We start from the raw sequence: 20,932 nt of genomic DNA on the forward strand, positions 1-20,932 counted from the left end.
CATTATATATTTAGAATTTTTATTTTAAATAAACAAATATAAATTATTTGTTTATTTTCTTTAAGAAAATTAACTATACACTGTAACTGGGTTATTTATCCATTTGCAAAAAGTAAAAAAGGGACTAAGTTAGTTAGGAATATTTATTGAGGAGAGAATTTTTGCAGAGTGATTTGATTCTAGATATTAATGGTGAAGAAAGGTCTTGTCTAGGGAAAAGAGATTGAAAATATAAAGTAGAATTGGTACCAAAAGAAAAAGTTCTAACAAGGGGTTTGTCTAAAATTTTAATAGAAGATCCTCTGGTATTGTAAGTATCAGGGCGAAACGCTAGACTGAAAAGACTATTTATATCAGGTGGAGAGGTTTTGTTTAGGATTTGGTGAACTAGGGTTACATTACAGATTTTGGTGGTATCAAAAATATCAAGAAGGTTAAGTTGCTTTAGTAGAGGTTTAGAGTATGGATGTTATGGGTTAGACACCAAACTTGGGAGGAATAAGAAGCGTGAGAAAAAAATAAAGAGTAGTATACAGAGAGGAGTATCTTTAAGGAAACATAGTGACGGAGTTTGGAAATTGCTCTATTACTTCTGGAAAGTTTGGTAGCTACGTTTTTTATAAGAAATGACCAATTTAAGTGAGAGTCGATAATAACCCCAAGATACTTAACACAAGTGGAAAAGGATAGTTTTTTGCCATTTAGTTTCAGTCTAACATCATAGTTGATTGACTTATTGGGATGCCCGAAAAGAATAACCTCGATTTTGGTAACGTTAAGTGCAATTTTATTTGCATTTAACCAGTGGCATAGAAGTGCTAGATCAATATTTACTCTCAAAAGGACCGTATTGATGATATATTAGTCTATGTAATTCTTTTTCTGGGTCAGGAAATGGTGGATTAGCTAGGTTTTCATTTGACACTCTTTCTTCCCAGTCAGTCCCTTTAAAACTATGATATTGGGGCAGAAGATAATGACACGTCAAAAGAAATTAAAGTAGCTGAGGAAGATGGTGATAAAATTATCTTTCATGTATATCTTCAGGCATGCACAATATGTTGGAAATATTACATTAAACATTAATGCTGAACATCCTCACTTTTTAAAAATAGTTCTATGTGTGCTTAACTCAGTCTGTTTAGGCAATCTGAACATCATGTTTCTTAAATCAAGTTTGTTACAAAAAAGTGTATGATTCGCTGCTGCTTGGTCCAACAAACTGTCCTCTTTTTTCTGCAATTGCTTTCTTGTTAATGTACGAATTATGCTTAACTTCTGTGTCTTACGTAAGTCTTATTTAATTCTTTTATTACTACTGATTCAGCAATAATTCTTATAGCAATTTTCTGGTATGGTTTTTAACATATATATTCAATGAGTACCACCTGACTGTATCATTAAGTTATCAATTCTGTCACACAATACCATCTCATTTGTTTACAAAGCAAGTTTTTAAGGTTTATATGTAAGTCTGGTGGTTTTAAGTGGTTTTTTTATTAATCATCATTCATCATTCTTGGCTTAACTTCCGTTTTCCATGCTAGCATGGGTTGGATGGGGTATATTAATGTTTGAATGATATTAATGTTTTATTAAGATACTATTAAATAATTTTAATCTAGGAATCGTTGGTAATTTAAGTGAAACAATTCATTTAATTTCATTAAAAGTATAAAGATGTATATCGAAATGTTGAAATTGAATAAGAAATGAGCCGTTTTTATACGTTATATTGATTGCAGAGAATATATGAATTTACTGTTTAATAAACATGAGTGGATTAGAATCTTTGGTTATATCTTCACTTGATATTCCTGATGCCCCAGCTAAAGCAGTCATAGCAAAAAACAACAATGCAAGAGCACTAAGACTTGCTGAAGAAACAAGACAAGAATTAACTGAGATATCGGATAGAGTAGAACTGGTAAAAAAATTTAATTAATTTAGATTATATATAATTATGTTTAAAAATTTTTTTATTCTATATAAACTGAATTTTCTACGATGTTTTAGACATTGCACAACTATGAATTTGAACATGAAACCTGCAATGACAGATTAGGATCTGCATCCTTCAGCAATCTAAAAACACCAACAAAAAGTTCACCAGATGCTACCATGGAATTTGTAGATGATTTGGTACATTTATCTAATTCTTGCTCTTTTCTATTGTCTATTTTATTTATCTCTAATATTAATAGTTGTATCTTGTTCAAAACGAGTGTCAGATCATTACTTGATACCAAAATACAAAATTATAACAACATTTATAATAGTTTAAAGTTTCTCCATTGATTTTTTCCAAAGGCTAAAAACTGAAATATCCTACATTTCATCCCGTCTGTGCAACATTTTTTTTTAATTTATACAATTTATATTTATTAATTTATTTAATTTATTTTAATTTGTTTATTAAGTTTCTTTTTTCATAGTCTCAATTGATATCAATAATATCTGATCCTTTGGCAAAGAGAAAGGTCTGTATTTTTTCATAAAGGGAAATCTACAGTACCGTATGTAGTACTGTATCAAAAATATAAATAATTTGATAGCTGTTTTAAGAGATACAATTAAAAGTACTGTTAAAAAATATCAGCAGGGATACTGCTCTTGAGCAAAAACAAATAGTAATGGCATTTTTTTCAGATTGTGCATGTGCTAATGAAAAAACTCTTGTGCCAGTGGTGTTTAAAATTTAATATGAGATATTTATATTCTTATTTCTGTACTTTTAAGTATCAGCAATTTGTGTCCATCTTTGTGGTTGGATATGAGAACACCTGCTGTTCAAGATTAGAGGTATGAAAAATATAACATGATAAATTAGTGAATGTAACACCATATCGTCCTGGTTTGTTTATACATAAATATTTATGTGTCTAATAGGGCGGTGATAAAACACAAAACATTACTAACTTTCTCAATTTTTTTTTTATTTTAGCTGCTAAAACAGATAAATGAGGTAAAGTTGTTTTAAAAAAAATTAGCAGCCACGCATCTGAAACATCAAAAAATAACTTTGCATTTCATTATGTAAGGCACGTTAGAAAAAGTCTAAGTCTTCTCCATAGTGCATTTATTATAAGGAAAGAAGTAGTTATAGTAAAAGTAATTATGCAATAAAAAAACATTAAGGTAAAAATACTCTCTTTGTGTTATTTTTGTTTTTCTTATTATTTTTAGTTTTTCCATTACTATGGAAAAGAAAAACCTCCAGAAATTGAGTTTCCTGATTTTAATATTGATCAAGTTGGGGTATCAGTAAGGTAAAAGTGAATTATTTAGGCTTCGTAAAAGAGCGAAGAATGTGCACAATCTAACCCAGATAATACTGACATCAAAGAAACCTTGGGGAATGAAATTATAGGTGTATTATTTGCAGTTGATATATCAACACAAGTTATTATACTATTTTATAATGCAGGTTTTTTCAGTTAATGTTATTTACTTTATTTGTCTCATTTTCACTGCAATATACTTTTTAGAGCTTCTCTTAAAGAAGCAGAAGAAACGCAAAAAAAGTTAAAAGAAGTTAGTAAAGAAGTTGCAGCTGTTTTGCATAAATTAACTCATGACAAAAACAAAAGGTACGGAATGGTTTTACTTGCATTTTTCTGGTACAAGGCACAATGTGTTGCCTGTTGTCCATAATGCCATTGTCAAATTTTCTTTACCAAGGATTGTCTCTGCAAAATCAATTTGTTGATTCCAATAATTCTGTTTTATGATATGTTAATAGAATAGCTACATGGAAATTAGAGTTGTGCTGATTTTGAATTCTTAATATCAGGTGTAGGAAATTTAATCATAATTTAAAAAAGTGGCTAATCTGCAGGGATGAAAATTTTGTAGTTTTTTTGTAAAAAGAAGGAAGTTTTAATTAGGAAATTTAATTTTTTAATCTTATAATAATTTTTTTCTATTTCTCTCTTACCTTATTGGTCTAAAAACTGTGGAAACTGCAACTTTAAAGAAACACCAGCATAGCTCAAATTTGTATCCATTTCATTATTTTATAATGACACCCTTCTATATATTTCTTAGCTCAAAAAGGAAATTAGAAAAAGAACTGCTTGCATCAAGAGAGCAAATTCTATCAGTAACAGACAAATTAATGGCTGCTCAGCAAGGTGACTCCATCTATCTTAACATGTTACTTGTGAAATAATTTTTATTAACAGTAAAATCATGACAATGTTCTTATTCTTTATATATTGTTAGATTTAACAAGAAGTGATGAAAGAATCTCAACAGCATTTCACCATCTTGAAGTCAAGCAAGTGGAAATTGAAAGGTGTCATAGAAATTTTTAATAATGCCTAGACTGGTTGAAAATTCCATAGAGATCGTCCGTCATACATATTTCCCCCAATCTCCTGTTATTTTGTGCATTCTTGCCCACCTGTGAGCATTACATAAGAAAATATACTTAGTGGGGGTTATTACTATGATTATAGGTGCTATTAAAACGGCGTTTACAATCCCCCTTGTCTTTAAATTGACTTGAAAATAGATAGCAAGTATTATAATATGGAGTAGTTGCTAGTCCATCAATAATCCATTGGAGTTTGCCCGTTATAGCAAAATCGATAAAATTATATCGCATTTGTTATTTGTAGCTTAAGGATTTTGTGCAAGGTTTAGTATGCTCTGGTTATTATTAAAGACATTATTACAATAATAATGCAATGTCCACGTGGGAGAAAATACATGTTCATTCATTAATTTTGTTATATAGATTAAAGTCACAGGTGGAGGCATCAAAGGTACAATTTTTTATTTTATTTTAATTACTGTGGAAAGGAGGATTGAGTGCTGTTATTTCAGAGATATAACACCTCTACAATCTCCAGGACAAAAACACTTTGTTACATAAGACTAGCTGGCACATTTCCTTTAGTAAGATCCTGAAAAGCCATAAAATTTGTTAGTCAGGTTGTCTTTTTAATTTTTGTGCATTAATATCTATTATCGCCATGTTCTTGCCATGTTCTTGCCTTGTAATAAATGGACCACCAAAAAGGTCAAGCAACAGAAAATTGATTGTACATTTTAACTACTTCCAAGTGCCTTTTATGTTTTTTACAGAGAAAACATAGAGACACAGAATCGCTTCAGAAAGAAGTTGAAGAAAGAGCAGCGCTTTTACAGAATGCAAGAGAGGTTGTTTATATTTTTATATTTTTGATTAGATACTTTGAAAATAGTTGCCTAAGTTTCATGCATGTCTCTCAACAGGGTCATTTTTAGCGATGTGATTTCAAAGTTATTACTCTATTACGTATGCAATCATTTCGTCATTTTAATAACAAATCCTACAATGCATTTTGTTTGAATTCAACTTTTGTCACTAGTGGTTATTGTATATATCTGTGTTATAGGAGATTTCAAAGCTCATGTTAGACATCTCGCAGTTGGAAGCCAAGCTTGTAAAACAAGAAGAACACCAAAGAAGTGAGAAACAAAAACAAGAAGTAAGAAAAAATCCATGGGATTATTGATGCCATACATTCTTTGACAACAGAAAAATTATGGCAAAGATTCAATTCTGCTTATCCATGCCTTTGTATTTCTATTGAAATACCACAGAGATTTAAGCACTTATTAACAGTTGTATATTTACTTTGACCATGTTAACCTCAAGGTTGAGCTTGTACTGGTTTATAAATTGTTAGCATTTTTATATTATGCAGAATACCAAATTGGAACACGAAGCAAAAGTCAAAAGTCTGGAAGAAAAAATAGTGTTAGCTAAAAGAGGTGTGTAAATTTACGAAATCGCTTCTCGTTTTCAGAGTCTTGTGTTTTTAATCATGTCTTGTACATCTGTAATATCGTACAATTTGAGAACATTAACCTGGAATTAAAAAACAAACAAACAGAAAAACAGTTTAACTGAAATAAATTACATATATATCAAAAAAGCATTTCTTTCAATTTTATTAGCTCTATTACATTCCTTCTTTTAATGAATAAACATGTTTATAGATGTTCAAAACTTGTACGAGAAGCAAATTTCAGATCTGCGATATCAAAATCGAACTGAGATGGACAGTGAAAAAACCAAACACAGAAAGATTGCATTCGATTTAGAAGAAACCATACTGAAGGTATTCTGTTTTATTTAAATGTTCTTTTTGTGTATACAAAACCCTTCAATTGTCCACATCATCAATCATTTTATTGTTTGCTACCTTCCACCTTTTCTATTGACTTCCCTATAAGTTCCTACAAAAATCAACAGGCCATCTTGTAGTCCCTTTCAAAAACGAATAAAGTGATACTTTCTAGCTGTTTACCTTGTTAGGGACTTGTTTTTCTGTAAATGTCATAAAAAATCATTGCTACTTGTAACTGTCTATGCGTTTCACAGTACGTTTACTTGTTAAAGAACGAAAAATCTTAAATAATGGTGAACCACCAAAATTCCATTCTCGTTTGTTGGTCATTACACTTAAATGATAGAAAGACGTGAAATATTAAAGAATCAAATCAATTTTATATGTGTATCTTAGCTCAAACGTGATTTAGAAGAAGCTAAGAAAGAACAAGAAAACACAGTAAACAAATTTTTGACTGAACAAGCTCATCGCGAGATTGATGAAAAAGAGAAGACATTCAAAGATTCGGTTGCACGTGTTGTGAATCATGAAAAGGTAGTGTTCCTCATCGTGACCATGCCATGTGTAATAATATAAGTGATAAGTTAATTTGACAGCTTTTTCTTTACGCAGGTTGTCTACCAGACCCTGGGAACCTTGCAAGCCCTAAATTGAAGCAAGTGGCCTTAAGAAGCCTGAAATTAAGATCAAATTTTTAAATAACCGTAACAATTTTGAAAGTTTTGTAATGACTATTAGAATGGCCTTATGTACTTTTGAAAAATCACGATGTTGTACAGTAAATGACGAAACTAAATCTGTTAGACCTTCTGTTTTGTAGTAAAAACCTCTTTCTTGTTTTTACCTTAGATGCATTTATTTATATTCAATAAGAATGTTTATTGAGTGTATGCGTGTGTACCCTAGGTCTTTTTGTGCGAGCGCCGACTATCAAAGTGGCATAAAATTTGCCGATTCTACTGCTTCTCGGATTTGCTCCCCTCCTAATTTTGAAGGTAATTGCCTTAATTTGTTGTTTCATATATAGCAGCTAAAATCCATTCAAGATGTGAATAGATTATTAACAGAGAAAATGAAAGCAGAGGAGAATGAGAAAAAAGAATTACTGAAAGAGAAACAAAAAGGTAGTAAGTGTATTTTGACAGTTTTAATGAATACTATAGTGGTACAGAAAGTTCAGTTAATTTGATACTCTCTACATGGTTGCTTTCTTTAGGACGGCCAACTGGTAATATAAAAACAGCTGATGTTTCTATACAGACTGACCTGATAGCGCAGAGTGACACACCAAGAACAGTCGAGGAAATTAACTTCTCTATGGTTGCAACTGAACCAATCAAAGACGAAGATGTAAACTTATTTTTTGTATATCGTAAGAGGGGAAATTTGTTGCAGAAAGAAACTTTGGGATTTATCGACACGATTTTGAGAAAAATGTCTTATCGCAAAAATTAATTCTCACAAAAAACGCAATTTAACCCTCCAACCCTACCATTAACTCAGTATGTATCCACCATTTCCACAATTCCTTTCTTCACATTAAAACTTTCTTATGTTGTTCTCCTGCTCTATCAACTAAAGGTATTATTGCCCCGTTTACACATGCATGTTAAAGTTTAAATAAAGGAATCGACCTTATTTGACAATTTGAAGATTCTAGGTGTAAGGGCTGCTTTTATAACCTAGTGCTTTTCTGCAACTAAATCATAATTTTATTATTATATTAATAATATAATATTTTGATGCAGAGGTATATATACTACACTTTCATTAATTTAGGCAGCGAAAAAACCGATAGAGGATTTAACAGCATATCTCGTCGAACTTCGAAGTAAGGTAAGTTTGTCAGTAACGGGATACTGTAAGCAATTGCTGACTTTGATGTTTGAACGTATGTAAACTATTATTAAATATTTGACCTCAATTCCAGACATGTTGTCTCTACAAAATCAATTATGTTCAAATAATTTTTTTTTTAGTATAATCAAAATGTTATGCTGGTGTCAAAGTTACTTAAAGATAAGCAAAAGTTTACTGAGGTTAGTTAGCTGTTATTGTTGTTGCCATTGTCATTGTTGTCGCCGATGTCGTTGTCGTCTTTGTTGTTGTTGTTGTTGTTGTAGGTTCTGGCGTCGTCGTCGTTGTTGTAGGTTTTGGCGTCGTCAACGTTGTAGTTGTCGTTTTCGTTGTTGGTGTTGTCGTTTTCGCTGTCGTTGTCTTCGTCATTGTTGTCGTCTTGTTGTCGATGTTGTCGTTTTTGCTGTCGTTGTCGTTGTCTTCATCATTGTTGTGGACGTTGTTGTCGGTGTTATCGTTGTTGTTGTTGCCAGAGTTGTTGTTGCTGTTTTTTTGTTATTGTTATTATTGTGCAAAAACAACAACAACAACAACAACAAAAACGATGACGAGAACTCGTCGTCGTTTTTGTCTTAATAATTATTTTCTACTGTTTAAGGATAAAGAAGAATTTTTGAAACAGATAAAAGAAGCTAATAAGTTAAAGGTATTTGAAATTTTTATGTCTAAAAAAAAATTCATTTTCAGCTTTTTAGCAACAAGTTACAAGTATTTATTTGAGATGAACACAGTTCAACTTTTTATGTCATAGCAGCTTCTAAAAAATATTTTTGTGTATAACTAAAAAATAAAAAGAGAACAATTTTTTTTATAGGAAGAAGCCGAAACAGAGGTAAATGTTTTGCTTCGTTTGTGTACATCACTTGTTTTGACATATGTTTTTGATCACCTGACACAATTATTTTTTATCTTTAGTTACTGGAAAGCCTTCTTGTTTTGGTTAGTTCAGTTTTTAATTTCATTACTTAATTTTTTATATCTTCTATTAAATGTCTTTTTTTTCCTTTTTTTTGGATTTTTTTATGCACGGTTTAGGAACAACTAAAAATGAACTGTATTGAAAACCTTGATGAAAACGAAAACATTACAGTAAGGAAATTTATATACTATCAACAGATAATCATTTCCTTTATGTGTTATGAACTAGTTTTTTATCATTGGAAAACCTTTTATTTTGAAGTAAGGTTTTTTTACGTCAGACCTTGACACAGTAGTCATTTGTCATGTTTCATGAGTAACCTATGTATTTGATTTTGCAAAAAAACAGCTCGATGTAACATCAAAACGTTTAATCAATTCGTTTCTACCTGAGAAATAAAAAAATTATACAATAGACAATTTTATGAACTAATTTTTATTATAATATACAATGTGTTGCAGTTTTATATCTACTATTTTTATCAACACTTTGACATCACACATGCTGTGGATAACAACCTGTTCTTTTTTAACCATTTTACCATTTTAATCATGTGTAACAAAACATGTATTTATTTATATATATGTGATTTGAATACTTTATAGGGACTGGCAGATTTGGGCACCATGACATCACCAATGTTAGATCAACAAGTCAGTTTTATAGATTTTTTAATAAATTCTCGTACATTTTAACTTTAAATTTTGCAATTTTTATATAACCTACTCACTATATCACCTATATCAAATACTCTTTTTCTTCTGAATTTAATCGGATAAATGATTTAATTTGTTGTCTTCATCTCCACTATATAATCTCCACATGGCATTAGGCGAAATGTTGACACTGAACATAACGATGAACGCTCAAACTGGAGATCTTTACAAAAGCAAAGTCTGTATTTTTTTTACTAGAAGTCAGCTGTTTCTATTTTATTTCCCAATGGAACACCTTCCAGTCAGCAAGGCATGAGACTTGCATCAGCACGCAGTACGTTGTCTGTGAGCGCACGTGCGCGAAGCCGTCTCATTAAAAATATGCTGGAAAGCCACCCAATAGTCACCAGTATTGAAGATACTTACAATAAAATGTTAAAACTTAAAGAAAATTTACTTGATTGGATGAAAGAAGATTCAATGTGGGTGGAAGAAAAACAACTGCTTGAAAATTTAAAATTAGAAGAAATTGTGAAGGTATCTGTGTTTTTGACACAATTTGTGGTTTGTTTTACTGGTAAAGTTACCAAGGTCCAGCAGCATCTTTTGGTCCACTTGGTCCACACTTTGGTCGTGGTCCACTAACCACGCCCAATGCCCCCTCTCCCACCTTTAGCTCTAAGTTATATATATTCGTTCAATTTTATGAAACACTATGTACCTTCCATAGGCGCTAAGTGATAAAACTTTTATTTGACAATGGTTACTGATATAATATGTATGCTACTTTTACCTGTCGCTACTGCAATGGTTCTACTGATATAATATGTATGCTACTTTTACCTGTCGATACAGGTATAATTGTTTTGAATGAAAATTTCTCTCGCATAGTTCTGTTCACTTATTTATTCTGGTTTATTTTATTAGGATATCGATGGAAAAGGTTTCGAAAGCAATATTGAAAAAATGGTATTCAATTCAAGCTGGGTAATATTACAGCACTGGAGATTATCTACAGTGCTTTTTTCTATTTTTCTGTTGTTGTTATTGTTTTTGGTTTCCGCCGTTGTTGTTGTTGTTTTTTGATTTTTTACATATAAAAGCAATCAGTTGAGTTTCAAAGACTTTTTGTTTACTCCCTTTTTCAAGCAAATTCTCCTAGCGGTATTTTCTTGCGAAGCAGTTTGTTCCAAATAAAAAAAATTCTTACTAAAAAATAGTAGCTAATTTGTAGCAAGTTGTTGAAAGCTGAGATTAACTTTTTTATAGTTAGCCCAAAGTGTGCACAAAAAATATAAAAAATTATCATAGCCCTTGAGGCGGGGTTGCACGTAGAGAATGGTCTAATAGTCGGGTACTTGTTAGTTATTGTGGTGTTGTGTTATTGTGTTATCGTGGTGTGAATGAAGCACTAACGTCATATTTGTTACTCTATTTGCTCTTATTTTGTTTAGATCATGGAAGGTTTTCAATCGATAATTCCGAAGTTGTTGAAGAATTCCGGAAGTTCGAAACACATGCACGGTAATCATTTATTCGCCTCAGGTTTCCATGTTTTTTGTGAGTTAAAATTTATTGTTCTCTGCGCACAAGTAGTGGGGTCATGTACACAATATTTTTACAGGTTTTACAGAATGTTACTTTAATTAAACTAAACTGTCACTAAATAAAATTCGAGTTCAAATATTTATTTATGCTTATTTTAAGATTTTTTAACGTTCAACAACGACTATAATTTTCCCGCGGACATGATCAAACAGTTTGACTCGCCTATTCAAGAATTATCACCTGAAAACGACAAGTCACGTGAAGATTCAAACTTCATTGGATTGGTGGGTTACGAAACGTCGTTAACAAAAGAAATATTAGATGGCAAGGACGGACCGCTTGCAAATGATTATAAAGTTTTGATATATAAACACGGGAAGTTAGAACAGGTAAAATCTATTCTCATCAACGTCTCGTTATATTGAACCCTTACTGTTTTTGTTTTTTGTTTTTATTCTACCTTCTTACGTTAAAGGTATTAAGATCTACAAGTACAATTCTTAATAAAATTGGCGAAAATACGTACTAGTATGCTATTCGAGTTTACAAAGTTAATGACAAAAAATAATCACAAAATATAAAAAAATTTAAGTTATTCACCAAGTTTGATGTATTTCACCAAGTTTGATATATTTCACCAAGTTTGATGTATTTCACCAAGTTTGATGTATTTCACCACGTTTAATTTATTTCACCAAGTTTGATGTATTTCACCAAGTTTGATGTATTTCACCAAGTTTGATTTATTTCACCAAGTTTGATGTATTTCACCAAGTTTGATGTATTTCACCACGTTTTATGTATTTCACCAAGTTTGATTTATTTCACCAAGTTTGATGTATTTCACCAAGTTTGATGTATTTCACCAAGTTTGATGTATTTCACCAAGTTTGATTTATTTCACCACGTTTTATGTATTTCACCAAGTTTGATTTATTTCACCACGTTTAATTTATTTCACCAAGTTTGATTTATTTCACCACGTTTTATGTATTTCACCAAGTTTGATTTATTTCACCAAGTTTGATGTATTTCACCAAGTTTGATTTATTTCACCAAGTTTGATGTATTTGACCAAGTTTGATTTATTTCACCAAGTTTGATTTATTTCACCACGTTTTATGTATTTCACCAAGTTTGATTTATTTCACCACGTTTTATGTATTTCACCAAGTTTTATGTATTTCACCAAGTTTGGTGTATTTCAAACGCCCTTCACACTGGCATGCCAAGCCAGTTTAATAAAAGCAAAAGTATGAGTTACTCTGCGCTTGGATGTCATCTAACAGGTAAAAGTTGAGGTCCTAAAAGTTTGGTTCAAACTAAGCGCAGTGCATTGTGGGAAGTCGAACGAGAACACGTGTTATGTTGTAACTAACATAAATGATGAAAACATGTCGCGTTGCAAGTCCTCTTTTCAGGGTGGATTAAGCTTATATTGTCGGTGGGTTTGGTAAATTTTTGTAGATTTCACCAACACTGTAGTTGTGTTTCTGTCAATGTCAAGAATAAAATTGGAAACCCTGTGTCGTCTAATGTGCTAAGTAATGTCTATAATCGAATACTGTAGGAGTACAAAAGATTGGTTGGAAAACTAGAATCCATGACTCAAATGCACGAATACACAATGCAACAGAGTACTCAGAAGACTCGAGAAATGCAAGTAACAATAGAGCAATTGGAACTTCAACTGTCACGTCTCAATCCAGAAATTCGTTTGAAGGTATATAGTATAAACAAACAGAAAGATCTAAATTTCTTTGTAATTAGTTTTTGTGTGCTTCTTAGAGACTCATTTTCCGTATGTGTTTAAAAACAAACATTTTGTTATTGAGATTATTACTCCAATCACTTTGGCGGAACTAATTTTAGGCCTTCTTCAAATTTTTGTGTTCTAAATAAACGTTGTAGCTGATAGATAGCGTCTGTTAAAAATTGTTAATTGGGCAAAAATGTGGTACCAATTTCCATGGGTCTACATTTTTGTTGACCTTATCAAAAGTTTGACCTGATATATTTTTTCATTTTAGTGTAAACAAACCTTTCTTTTCAGGAAGAAGAATTCATTTTTACACGGCTTGACGTCGAATATAATCAACAAATGTTAAGGCGTGGCTTATACCAGCGTCGTTTGGACCAGCAACTTGTTAGAGACATAGATGAAACAATGGAAGAGTATGTGTGTATACCTCTAACGCGGTTGATTCGCCTCGTACGAAGATATGTTCATCACACAAAGATGAAGAACATCGGTATATTGCGTCTCTGTTATCTTTTGTCTCGTTTTTTTTTCTTCGCCCTGTTTGTTTTTATTTTCGTTTTGTCTGAATTTTTTTAAACCATTTTACTAAGATTTTCTAATAAATCAATCGGATACATGAATTTTTTTAACGCGAAGGGTATTTAATACCCAAACTCCATACTCTTTTTTGTTTTGTTCGAAATGTTACTGTTGGCAGTAAGCATTAATTTTTTAACCATTATCTAAACTGTTTTTAGAAAAGGCCGTCGAATCTTTGGGATTACCAGCACATGACGTAAAAGTTGCTATGCAACAAATGGAATGTCTACAGAATGTACGGATTTCAAGATGGGATTTATCGTCAGCTGAACTGGCCAGTAAACGTATTCGTTTAGCGAAGGTGTTACTGGAACGGCTAAGAGATTTAGAAAAGCAGTCAGGAATTTTTTTGATCAAACCGTATAAAACGTGGCAGTCAAATAGGTAATTATATTCTGATTTAGAATGTACTCATTTGAGGCTCAAATATTTAAAATTTTAAGTAACTTCCGGTATACTGGCGAATGTCTGTGACCAGACTTCTCAATTTTTTTAAACTCTTCGAGCTATTGAGACTGTTAATAAACGCACGTCTTTGTATTCTAAGTTACCGGCTAAAAAGATGATCCAGAAAATGTTTTTGAATACAACAGTTGCAAATAGATTTTTTTTTTTGATGTTTTTCTAACTAAACAAAAAAGCTTTAGAACATTCGTCAATTTAAATACACTATTCGCGCCATTCTGAGGAAATTTACATGTTATTGTCATTATTTTATTTCTTCTTTGCCAACTAAATTTTTCATTTATCCAATTATAGTACAAATGGGACTAACGAAAAAGCGTGCAAGGAAAACAAACCTGTAAAAATGTGTTCTTCACACTCAAAAAGTGGAAATATCGATCAATTTGGAATTCAATCAAAACGTCTCCTACTGAATAACAACCCAACATTTATTTGGAAGGTGTGGCATGTTTATTTGTTGATATTTTATTAATACGATTAGAGAATTTGTATTCAACACAACAGAAACTGTTACTTTTGTTCCGAAGGTAAATTCACTCGACACAGTCTCGTAACTTTAACAAGACTGTTGGTTATTCTTTAAACAGTTCAGGATACCAAGTCGATGTATTTGAAATTATTTGCTGATAAATTTTGACCACCTGCTTTCTGCAATTTTAAAAAATTCCGAGGTATCATTTAAAAATAGGGCATCGCTATCCACTGTATGCTATATGCATGTGTAGTCATAATAGGGTAAATTTACTTCATGTAAACATTCCCACGAACTTTCTTTTTCTTGCTTAGCCGGATGTATCAACTACTGCTGACACTCCTTCGCAGATGTCAAGAATACCTAAAATACTTGAACTTGAGGTGAACCGAGCGATGTACTCTGAAAATCAAATCAGGTATGAAGATTTTCCTATTACAAAAAGATCCTAGTTCCTTGCTAAATATTTTATATTAATTCGTGGATATTTCGCAAAAATACGCATTTTGTAGCTTCGCGAAAATTTGTTGTGCTCGGAATTTTTTACTACGAAAGTTGTGCAAAAAAAAAATTAATCGAATTCGTAAAAAAAGAATGAGTGTTTTTTTTAATTTGGTGAAAAAAGGCAAATTTATTGTGAGCTTTTACTATTAAATTTCCATACATACTGCAGAAGATTTATATGCTTTGCCCTCAACTACCTGAAAGGCTGGTTAAAAGGTTTTCACATTGTGGCCATAATTCTCTGCTAAATCTGGGGAGTGCCGATACTCATGCTTCGCTGAGTTTAAGGGACTTTCGTTGACTGCAGCAAATATTTTTTTTCTGCTTATACACATATTGACAACCCGGAACATATTTCCACATTTTTGGCTATTTTTCAAAAACAGCGTCAAAGTGCACTAGCCACAATATGCCCATTACAAAAAAAATGCCCCGCGGCACGACAAGGTTCAAAATTGAGGGAATTGTGGCGAGTTGACGTCAACGTAAAAAGTACAGTTTAAGATTTTAGATCTAACCAAATAAAATGTACAACTGTCATATAATCCGAAGTCTCTTGTAACCTTGACAGTGCGTGTTACTTAGAAATGACTTTCTTCATTGCTTGCCGTTAATGTATCTTTGAAATTGCGCCCTCTTTTCCACTGAAATAATCCTGTTCTTATTTAGCTTTCCTTTACATCCAGCTAAGTTCCGCACCCAGAAGGACAACCAATTGAATTTGATCTCATACATGACTGTAGATCGACCAATAGGAATAACAGACACAAAGGGTATCAAATTGGAGACAGGTTTAGTAATTATGTTGGTGATTTTCCGTACAATTTTTTGTCACGAAAATGACATGTGAAGGGCAAACTCGTCCCCAGTGCCTTTTGTCTCTTTTTTTTTACTGAACGGCGAGAAAAAAGAGACAAAAGGCACTGGGGACGAGTTTAATGTGAAGGGATTAGCTCATGTAACCTGTTTTTTATACCCTGCAACTTTACAAGAAGGCACTCCTAATCCAGGTTTCAAAGAGCCATAGATTACGATTCAACTTTAATTCCGCATCTTTTCTTGCGCAAACTGTTCTTCCCTTAAATTAAATCACCATTAGGGCGCTGCACCTCTTGCAAAATAATAGATTGTTGTTTTTAGTTGAAAATGGTATCTTAAAACGTCCTCGTGCTTTACCTGCATTGAAGCAGCGTGTATCGCTTCTGACTGAGGAATGACTAATTGATAAACACAAAAGGTATGGCCCATTTCGCGTTCTTTGTTCATAAGTAGAGAGAAATAGAGAGAAAAAGACGAGACCTGGTTTCAATCAAATCATGAGAAGGCATTAAATCCGAGTTATCCGTGTTTCATTCGTGTTTATTCTAACATTGTTTTAAACGTAAAATCATGGACGAAAAAAATGATATGGAAATTTCGCCGTCATTAAATTTTTGGTCAGTGTCAAAACCATGATAATTAACCCTTAAAATGCTTAAGTACCATTATAAAATTATACAGTCACAGCCTTTTCCTAAAACTTGTCAATTTAGCATGTTCTGATGTCATATCTCCAAAGTTACTGAATCTATTGTCTGCTACTGGTGAAACACATTGTGCACTGATTTATATTCATATTCTCTACTCATAAAAACAAGCATAACGAATTACGCCTTCACTTAGCCGTACTGTTACACGTTGACTTAAACTACAGACTGTGAATGTTTTACCAGAAAAAAACGAGAATTTTTGCCTTATTTTAATTTATTTTATGACTTTTAAAGTCAAACTTATTTGCTAATGTACAGATAATTAATACATACGTTTTTAAAAGGGTAAACTTTATAAAATTAAGAGGTAAATCTAAATGTCAGAGTCATGTGGAGTGTGTACGCAATAAATTAGTTTTTTGAAAAAAGACTTCTTCTCAGCACTGTGAACGTGAACCATGTAAAATTTGAAAATAGAATTTTCCAGACAATTTGAAATTGTAGACTATTTGAGATAAAAAACGAGATTAAGACAAAAACGTTTTCTATAAGTAAAAAACTCTTTTTTATAACAATTTTGGTGATTCCATATAACATAAAGAAGCGTAAATATTGTTTTCTAGTAATTGTATAGTATTTTAATACGTTTTGGCATTGCAATAACATATTTTTTATATATTTTTTACAGTTTTGTAATGGTATTTTTTGAGGATTAAATTGTATATAAATTTAAATAATATATTGAATTGGCAAACAATATCTTATTTTATCCTTTCAAAATCACACAAGTTATTAACATTATAAAAATGACCATGAAAAATATAATTTTGAAGAAATTTTGGTACCGATACTTCATAAATATCCTCAATGCTGCAAAGTTCTTTTCGGATTGCCAATCTGCAGCATAATAGCAGCGTTTTCGGTTCACTCTTCGCTTTATCAAGAATCTCTGAGCAAGTTTTCACATTAGGATTGTTCAACATATGCGTGGTCAAACTGTGACAATACTTCGGATTTGCACCAGATGTTAATAAGTATTGGACCAAACGTGTTGCTCCGTTTCGAGCGGCAATAAACAAACATGGCGATATATCCCATGCTTCGTCAAATTGATTGATATCAATGAGTCCGGAGTTCAACAACAAGCAAGCACAAGCTATTGTTTTATCTGTTGTTTTGTAAGTCTTCGTGCATAAATAATGTAAAGCTGTTGTTGGAGTCGCAACCAACGTTTCTTTTGATCGATATTTCTGTTTAATATCAGCTATGATTAACTTCATACACTCTAGATTCATTTTACTAGAAGCAAGCATCAAAGGCTTTTGGCCCATAGCGTTAGGTAAATGTTTTGCACCGTGTTTTAACAAGATCTTGATGCATTCCGTTCTATTGTACAAGGACGCCATGTGCAATGCATTGTGGTACGTTAATGCATTTGTTGTTGGGTCGACGTTAGTGAAAGCATCGATATAATGCGACTTGTTGTTTTCTTTAAAATGCGTCAGGAGGGCGTCCAAGACTTTTGATTGACCGTACCTGCTTGCTAAATGGTGTGGCAAGTCATGTCCATCAAAGATAGTTGGGTCAGCGCCTAAGAGAATGTTTAACGGAATTATGACACTGACAGTTTGTAAAATTGTATCAACAACAAAAAACTGTCAATATAGCAAAAGTTTAGAATCCTCTTAAATCAAATAACAGCGTATAACAACTATGTCCAATAAAAAATAAAAACAGTATAGGTGGTACATTAATGGAATCATAGCTTAGTGGTTATAACTCTTACACTTTGTGCGGGAGACCGGGATTAGATGCCTTTGACTTCAATATGGGCAAGTGTGTGTTACCATAACCCCAGGCTAATCCAAGCCTTGTAAGGGAAATTAGGGAGATGGCACACTGTGTGCGCTGTTGGATGTTGCAGGGAGTTGTCTGGTAGAGCACAGACCCTAATTGGGTTTGCATTGCTCAAAATGATACTCTAGGACTGCTTATCTAAGCAAAGATATACTACATCCATGATCTAATCCATGTGCCTTCCTGGAATTAATAGACGGGGTATATCCCTCAAAATTTGAAGGCTGGACATGTAAAATATGCACATCTATTTATCTTTCTTTAGAGCAGCAGTAAGATTTTTGCAATTCGCGAGCATAAACCGGATGATCCCAATAGACCTTTTTGCATTCTTAACGGACAAATAAGATAATTACTCTAGGGGCAGTAACTTTCGAGTGTTTATGTTTTTAGAAATTTTAAATCAACAAAACGCAAAAGTTTTTTCAGGCGAAGTCATGGATACTTTTCTAGACGCGAGAGTTTTTCTCTCTAAAACTTGGAAATGCCAAAACCAGTGGTTAAATTCTTCTTCCACCATCAACTAGAATAACATTTGGTGTTTTTGTTTTTTTTCTTTGGAGCTATGGATATTTCTCAAATAATCAAATTATTGACAACTATAGTGCATGCAAAGTGAAAACTTACCTTCATATGAAATAGATGGAAATGTGTCCATGACTTTGAAAAATATTTATTGCTTTTAAAGATATCAGTTTTGAAAGTTTAGCCAATTATACAGAATTATAACATCATTAATTAGATGCTCAAAAACAAATGCTGGTATGAATGTTAATCAGGATAACTAAGTATTAATATTCACTCAAATATGTTCAAAATTTCAAATTAGATAGGTGAAAACATCACATTTAAAATCTTGAGAAAAAAATAAACACATTTATAGACAACTTTTAAGTCTTTCATACGAAGCAAACTTGTTTTTTCGCAGGAGGTTGTTTTTCCAATCCCTTTAATTTAAAGACCAACAATATTGATGATAAATTAATGTAACACAACATGTTCACAAAATTAGTGCAGTAGAGAACTAACATGGGGGAATTCTCTTACATATATTGCTTAGGTAATCTCTTAAAGGTTTGCTATATTCAAAATGGTAATTCTGCCTTATTATTTGTTATTCCTCCAATATTTAGCACAGATTTTGTTCCTGAATTAATGCAAAACTATGAGCCTGGAGTCAACCACACGGTAGGTACATGTGAAGGAGGAATAGTACGCAATTGTACACTTTCGTGCAAACTCCCCACAGTTGACAAAATGTACGTGCATATTTTCTTTATATACGTATATTATATTGGTTGGTGTAATTTGACCTGTTAATGAGTAAAAATGAAAACAGATTTAGAGAGTGGAAATATGTACACAAAAGGGGACCTGGCATTCACAGAGTCTAATTTGTGTGTGTGTATGTACTGTACAACAGCTGATTCCTGCTGATACAAATATATATATAAAAAACAGTTTTGAGAAAAATATTCTAAAATTGGTAAAGCTATTTATATTATAGAAATACCTGATTGAAGCAGTAACTTAACACATTCATTATGACCAAAATGAGATGCCTCGTGAAGTAGTGTTGATGTATGATTAGGACCTGCTCCAGCATTGATGTCAATTCCACTATCAATAAGAAGTTTTAAACACTTAACATTGCCACATGATGCAGCCATATGACCTGGGGTCCACCAAGCATCGTCAGTTTTGCATGTTACTTTCATTCTGCATCTAAAATATCAAACTAAACTTACATTATAAAGTAATAATTGTAATCAATCAGTAGCAAATGTAATTAAAAATTACCATATATACATAACAAAACTGAAAACAATGGACACCTTATAAGTTCCTTTAAACATTCTAAATGACCAAATCGGGATGCTTCATGCATAGGACTCCAACCCCCATTTCTGTATATATACAACTTTATATTTTCAACACTCAAAATTGCCTTGGCACATTCTAAAAATCCACTATATACTGCATGATATAATGGCGTTCGGTTATCACAATCGACAGCATTGACATCAGCATTGTGTACAATCAACATTTTTACCGATTCTGTATCACCTTTATTTGCAGACACGTGAAGTGGGGTCATCTGTTGGGCATTCCTGCTGTCAATATATGCACCTAATTCCACAAGGTATTTGAGTATTCTGCAATGTTTATTGTTCGCAGCTTGATGAAGTAGTGTTGTTGAAATATTTTTAAATTTAAGATGGGGAAAATCAGTATTCAGGATCGTTTTTGTTCCGCTTAAGTTGCCATCAGAAACAGCTGCGAATAAATCTGTCATTACATTTATCCGCATGTTTGCATCGACGTCGGCCATATTTGTTTTGATTTGAAGCAATTACAATTAGCCTTCAAACTATATCATTGTTATAGAGAGCGCATCATTCGAGAAATTATTATAGGCGACATATATGTTTACTGCGGCCGCTCCTATCCTGCGCCCCTCTTCTATAATAGGGAACTTGCGCAAACCCCTATTTTACGAACGTACGAGCCTCTGGGGCGCGGAAATCGGTCCCGATCGTCGGTCCGTTTTGATGTTTACAATCGAACTTGCGCAAAAGTCAAAAGGTGGCGAACGGTGGCGCGAAACATTTTTTAAAACTTGTAAACAAACATGGAGGATGTGTTAATGTTCCAACTTGAGAATGGTTTCAATGATGAAGAAGAATATTTTTTTTTTCTTGACGAAACACGAAATAAA

The 20,932-nt window shown here is 32.5% G+C and overlaps 2 protein-coding genes across 4 annotated transcripts; one reads left to right on the forward strand and one right to left on the reverse strand.

Annotated features, from left to right (window-relative positions):
* Nucleotides 1-1,573: 1,573 nt before the first annotated feature.
* Nucleotides 1,574-16,655, forward strand: LOC130635861 (rootletin-like). Of its 3 annotated transcripts, none has more exons than XM_057445370.1 (36): nucleotides 1,574-1,927; nucleotides 2,017-2,142; nucleotides 2,436-2,480; nucleotides 2,740-2,802; nucleotides 2,945-2,965; nucleotides 3,187-3,269; nucleotides 3,489-3,590; nucleotides 4,048-4,133; nucleotides 4,225-4,297; nucleotides 4,742-4,769; nucleotides 5,092-5,166; nucleotides 5,385-5,477; nucleotides 5,697-5,763; nucleotides 5,992-6,113; nucleotides 6,519-6,659; nucleotides 7,153-7,252; nucleotides 7,342-7,475; nucleotides 7,905-7,961; nucleotides 8,105-8,164; nucleotides 8,581-8,628; nucleotides 8,797-8,814; nucleotides 8,898-8,921; nucleotides 9,018-9,071; nucleotides 9,507-9,554; nucleotides 9,816-10,094; nucleotides 10,485-10,544; nucleotides 11,012-11,081; nucleotides 11,265-11,494; nucleotides 12,676-12,828; nucleotides 13,159-13,357; nucleotides 13,605-13,830; nucleotides 14,206-14,350; nucleotides 14,698-14,801; nucleotides 15,557-15,660; nucleotides 16,028-16,124; nucleotides 16,420-16,655. In XM_057445370.1, exons 1-35 carry the CDS (start codon nucleotides 1,775-1,777, stop codon nucleotides 16,102-16,104), a joined length of 3,468 nt encoding a protein of 1,155 aa, XP_057301353.1. In that variant the 5' UTR covers nucleotides 1,574-1,774; the 3' UTR covers nucleotides 16,105-16,124; nucleotides 16,420-16,655. The 3 variants fall into 3 exon arrangements, with proteins under 3 accessions (XP_057301353.1, XP_057301350.1, XP_057301352.1); XM_057445367.1 differs by having other exon boundaries at nucleotides 1,575-1,927; nucleotides 15,557-15,678; XM_057445369.1 differs by having other exon boundaries at nucleotides 1,576-1,927; nucleotides 7,153-7,249; nucleotides 15,557-15,678.
* Nucleotides 16,656-16,934: 279 nt separating this feature from the next.
* Nucleotides 16,935-20,545, reverse strand: LOC130635863 (ankyrin repeat and SOCS box protein 3-like). Its single transcript, XM_057445371.1, has 3 exons — nucleotides 20,049-20,545; nucleotides 19,727-19,938; nucleotides 16,935-17,947 (listed from the first exon to the last, which is right to left on the reverse strand). Exons 1-3 carry the CDS (start codon nucleotides 20,543-20,545, stop codon nucleotides 17,118-17,120), a joined length of 1,539 nt encoding a protein of 512 aa, XP_057301354.1. The 3' UTR covers nucleotides 16,935-17,117.
* Between the last annotated feature and the right edge of the window lie 387 nt (nucleotides 20,546-20,932).

The sequence above is a fragment of the Hydractinia symbiolongicarpus genome, chromosome 3 (assembly GCF_029227915.1).
Source record: "Hydractinia symbiolongicarpus strain clone_291-10 chromosome 3, HSymV2.1, whole genome shotgun sequence".
NCBI lineage: Eukaryota > Metazoa > Cnidaria > Hydrozoa > Anthoathecata > Hydractiniidae > Hydractinia > Hydractinia symbiolongicarpus.